The sequence below is a fragment of the Odontomachus brunneus genome, unplaced genomic scaffold (genome assembly GCF_010583005.1).
Source record: "Odontomachus brunneus isolate Ranch 3 - 2012 unplaced genomic scaffold, Obru_v1 Obru_scaffold_041, whole genome shotgun sequence".
Classification (NCBI taxonomy): Eukaryota; Metazoa; Arthropoda; class Insecta; order Hymenoptera; family Formicidae; genus Odontomachus; species Odontomachus brunneus.
Window position 1 is genome coordinate 1,674,790 of NW_022639491.1, and position 5,000 is coordinate 1,679,789.

Genomic DNA, 5,000 nt, shown 5'->3' on the forward strand with positions numbered 1-5,000 from the left:
TATATATATATATATATATATATATATATATATATGTATATATATATATATATATATATATATATATATATATATATATCATGACTAGATATCATGTATAGATTTACATTTGGCATATACAGGCATATGACACTTAACCTTTAGAGGGCCGGAAAACCACTATAGTGGTGGTAGACAACAGTTAGTTGCATTCATGTTCTACACTTATCTACTTATGTGTGTATAGATATCACACATCCAGATATAAGTTTGCACCCACTGTTCTCCCCCATCCCTCTTCCTTTCCCCCTATTTGCTATTTTTTTCTTATATAACGATATGACTATAAATTCTCATAATTTACAAAAACTGACAGTGCCATCTTATTCAACGACCTTGAAAACTTCTAGAAACCTATTTTTTCAAATTTCAAAATTTTAACATTGTCTTTACCGCCCAGAGCCGGGACCACCACTTAAGTGATGATCTGATCGGTACTTTGTATACGATGAATATACGATATAAGGTACATTTTTTATCGATTTTCTTCGTGGAATCTGGTACCTCAAATGCCGGCCCTCTAAAGATTAATGTTAGCGTTAGATATTAAAATATTTCTATTGCTTTTTATATTAGAGGAAAATTTGTAAGGATTCTCTAAATTGAGTGATTGGAAGAGCTAAATATCGTGATCAACCTCAAAACCCTTCCAATCCTTATTTATTCTTCATAAATTTATTCTTCATAAATTTTCCTCTAATATAAAATACAGCAAAGATATTTTAGAATCTCACATTAAATGATTCGCCTTATATATTTGCCAGATATATTCATTATATAAATATATAAATGTACATGGATTATTAAAACAAGATCCAATGCGATGAATTTTCCACGGAAAATCTACGCGCGTTTGCTCGCTTGTTCACGGTAATCGCGGAAAAATTCATTTCTCGATACGCGTGGCAGAATCGGTTTTCACTTTCAAACGGACCAGATGTTCCGCGGGAGGCGGCTGCTGGGAAGAGAGGACGGCGCGAAAGAGAGAGGGAGAAAGAGAGAAAGAGACGAGAGAAAGTCGTACGGCGTCCGGATCTTTTTCGCGCTCGTCGATCGTTGCGAGTCTCGCGCGCGATTACGCAAGGATCCGCGCCGCGTAATCGTCGAGCGCGGATGATCGATGATCCACGCTGTTGTTGGTTGTGAATTGGTCGTCCAGAAGACGAGCTGCGGGATTGTGTGACACGGAACTTTGACGAGCCACTTCTGCAATCAGAAGCCGTGACAGCCTGTCGAAGGAAAGTGAGGAATGATTCGGCTTTCGACGGCGCATTGACGTATTTTCCGCGATGAAATCCGCGGATCTTTCACGCTCGTTCCTCGCCGAGAGGATTTCTCATCTGAAATATGGTTGTCGCGTTCGATTTAACGCGATGATTCGCACGCGTCGTTCGATCGATTGTCCGACGCGCGAACGAATCATTGACGTGAGGGAACAAACTAATATTCCGTTAATTTCGCCCGCGGCAAATCGTTAAGAAATTCGCGCGCAACGAGAGAAGTCCGATCTTCTTCGTGAATGACAATGTGAAAACCCGATCACGTAAGTACTTTGTTTCGAGAGGAGGAATTATGCAACCCGGACAACGATAGACACCTAATTCGTCGACACTGCCCTTGTCCCCTTTCGGGAACGTCTTCTTGCGCCATGTTGAATAAGAGCCTGATCCGCATAAATGATCGCAGGTGAATTAAGCGTGACCTGTAGACGCTCTGTACGATTCTACAATAGAAAACATCATCAGCAGGCGACAAACGGGGATCATACTTGGTGCTATATTAATCGCTACGTTTAAATTAATCAGCATTTATCTTTTCTTATAGTAAGAAAAGTGAGAGAATAACAATGCGATTTACATCAATAAACACGTGCCACTTATTGCAAGTACTTTCCAATTCTTATTTTTCATCTGCTGACAACTTCTAATCTTCATTTTCACCGCCGTTTACTTTTTTGCGCTCTTCAACGTGCCACGACGGCATTAATTGTAGAATATGCGTCGATCAGAGCGCGGAACAGGAACGGCAGCTGAGGTCGCTGCAGCTGGAAATGGAGACGGTTCAGCGGCAGTTCAATGCCGCATCGGCAGATCGCGAAAATGCCATTCAGGAGAACCGAAAGCTGCAGGACGACTTGGCCGCGGTGACCTGCGAAGTGCGGAATATGCAGCGCGAGCTGGAAGCCTCGCATGCCGAGGCCTACGACCTGAAGAGGCAGTTGCAGACCTATGTGAGCGAGGTTCGTCGCGCTGAGGAGCTCTTGAATCGAAAGGTAAGATCCAGGAGAGAGGATCCATGATTACGTCGACTTAACGACTCTTTCTTCTCTCTCGTCCTCTCCAGGAAAACGAAAGAACGGAAATGTTGAATCATTTCCGCAGTCTCAGTCTGGAGGCGACTGTCTTGGAGACTAACAATCACAGCCTGGAGTCCGAGGCGGCGGAGGCTAGAGGCGCCTTGCAAACGGCGAGGCATCAGATGCTCGACCTGGAACGACAACTGACGGACAGAGACTGCTTGATAAAAGGCTATGAGACTCAGGTATCAGTTACTCTCTTATACTGATATTCTATAATAGTAGTATTACTAGATAGTATTACTTATTTGACCAATTCAAAAGTACTAATTCAAAAGAATCCGATGCGCAAACATCAATTATTTATATATGCCGGTTCGATGATTTCTTCAGATAAGCAAACTGACACAAAGCGTTGCCAGCATGGAGACACAACTGCGACAGCAGACCGAGCAGAAGCTCCGCGCCGAGGCTGATCTAATGGCGATCAGGGACCTGTGCGTGAAACTGGATCAACAAAAGGACGCGCTTCTTGAACAACTCGGCGACAAGAATTCAGTGAAGGCGCATGTAAATTAATTCCGCCTATTTTTTCGATGTTATCTTTTCTTCGTTTGTTCTGTATACTGTGTTCTCGTTCTTGCGCAGTACGAGTCGCAACTATCCAGGCTGAAAGCCGAACAGAGCGTCGCGGAGGATCAGATGACTCGGGATCGCGTGACTGTAGACCGGCTGGAGACCCTTCTGGACCAAGCGAGGCAAGAGTCCATTGACGCGCAAACCACCAATCAGGAACTGCAAAATGAAATCGCCAGATTAAAGCAGAGAATCAGCGAGTTTCAGAGTAAACTGTACGCGTGTAATATTAGCGAAACATTCGCATATAGTCGCTCACAATACTTACTTTTAATCGTGATCGCAGGTCGTCGGAATCCATGGAACTCAGGCGGTATCAGACTCAAGCAGCGGAGTACAACAAACAGATCAGTGAACTTCGCAGACAAGTCACCAACGAGAGGTTCGACCGGGCGAGGAAGGAAGAGGAGAGTCGCAGGTATTTTGTCGCTAGTGACGATTCGCGCCCGAATCCCTATCTGTTCTTGCATCTTATCACGCGCTTCTTGCTCGAACCTCGCCTATCGCGATCATTTCCGCGTTTAGATACTCCGAGGAGTCCACATTTCCAGTTCAGCCGAAGTCTCAAGATTGCGCGAACCTTCCCCCTCGGCCGGACACGAGATCCTCTAACGACGAACTCAGTGCCGTCTCCGCGTCCAGGTAGAGTCAACATGACTGTAATGTCTTCTCCGCGCGTGAAAGTCCAACGTGAAGATTAGTCTCGCGATCGATCGGTGCCAATGACGAAATTCGCCTACCAGGCAGGTAGACTGGCTGAGGAAACCGTACACCGCGATCCCCGGACACTCTGTGTGCGTAACCGGCGACGATCCAGGCGCAGGATCAAAATCGACGCGCGAGCACGACGATCGAGTTGTTCCTCTGTTATTTCCCGGCAGGTGTCGATGCCGTTCGTCCCTCGACAGACGTATTCTCGTTTCCGACGTTACGTCGCGATGTCCCAGCACATTCTCCTACTCGCGACGCAGGTCTCCCGACGACGCGGAGAACGAACGCACGGACGTTCGTTAGCCGACGAGAGTGCCCGCGACTTCGCCGAGTAGTCAAGCTAGTTGATAACGTGGATTTGATTTATTGGTGCTTTTGTAAGAACTTTTATGACGAATCGTACGCGGTCTTTTCCGCGACGTTATGTCATTTGTGGAGCGCGTGTACGTACGTTTGTAGGAAATATACACGAGTTTTCTCACCTCGAAAGACTGGCTTTTTTGATGCGCGTGACCGGCGATTCGAATTCTTGCTCTCCTCCGACGCAACAGTAGAAATAACAACGAAGATCGTATATGCGTCTCACGCCTCACACCTGTAATTGTCTGCTTTGTTTTTGCAGGTCGCTAAATTCGAGCCCGGACAGTTTCAATGTAGATTTAAATGTAATCGTGTAGGACATTACATACGATGTCTCTTGATCCCCATAGATATTTGCAGCGAGGATGCATTCGGGATGACGTCAATGGAACTGACATAGACACCGCGAGACGTACAAATCGATTCGACACGTCGAACACCGTCGCCATGGCTTGCGCGTGCACTAAACATCATCAAGTGCGTCCTGACACGACCGGTTGCAACGTGCATTGCATCAATATAATTATCCGCACAGAACGAGCGGTCTGCCAAGCCAACAAGTCGTGCGGTCAAGAGAATAAGACTCCTTCGAGCAACGATTATCGGGATAAAGTAGAAACTACGGATTATCTGGAGAACGGATCGTACGGATTCAGCACGATGCTACAGGATACAAACTTCAGTGCTGGGGAAGAAGATTCGAGGAAATTACCGACTTCTACTCCTTTGCGAGCCCGGAAGACTAAGACTTTTCAAGAGACGGGTCAGACAGTTAAAACAATGCAAGACAAGAGCGTTAGAACCGAACTTACACGGAATATGTCGTCAGAGGCTCGATCGAAGACGCTGTTAGACTTGTTGAGGGACAATCGTGTGAAATCTCAACGTTGCTCCTGCTCCGAGCCTTGTATGATCCCGTACGGGACCAGGAAAGTTATCGCGGTGAATACAATGAAGA

At 45.9% G+C, this 5,000-nt stretch overlaps 1 protein-coding gene across 4 annotated transcripts in view; it reads left to right on the forward strand.

Annotated features, from left to right (window-relative positions):
* Positions 1-5,000, forward strand: part of LOC116844384 (centrosomal protein of 135 kDa) — a 23,355-nt gene that overhangs the window by 17,600 nt on the left and 755 nt on the right. For 2 of the 4 annotated variants that reach the window (XM_032815838.1, XM_032815839.1), the window contains 7 exons: positions 2,032-2,311; positions 2,383-2,580; positions 2,729-2,905; positions 2,984-3,186; positions 3,258-3,389; positions 3,497-3,613; positions 4,393-5,000. The exon at positions 4,393-5,000 is cut by the window's right edge and continues 755 nt beyond it. In XM_032815838.1, the coding sequence (XP_032671729.1) occupies positions 2,032-2,311; positions 2,383-2,580; positions 2,729-2,905; positions 2,984-3,186; positions 3,258-3,389; positions 3,497-3,613; positions 4,393-5,000 (1,715 nt within the window). Of the gene's footprint in view, positions 1-2,031; positions 2,312-2,382; positions 2,581-2,728; positions 2,906-2,983; positions 3,187-3,257; positions 3,390-3,496; positions 3,614-4,304 lie in introns of all 4 variants that reach the window. The other 2 variants (XM_032815840.1, XM_032815841.1) reach the window with 2 other exon arrangements.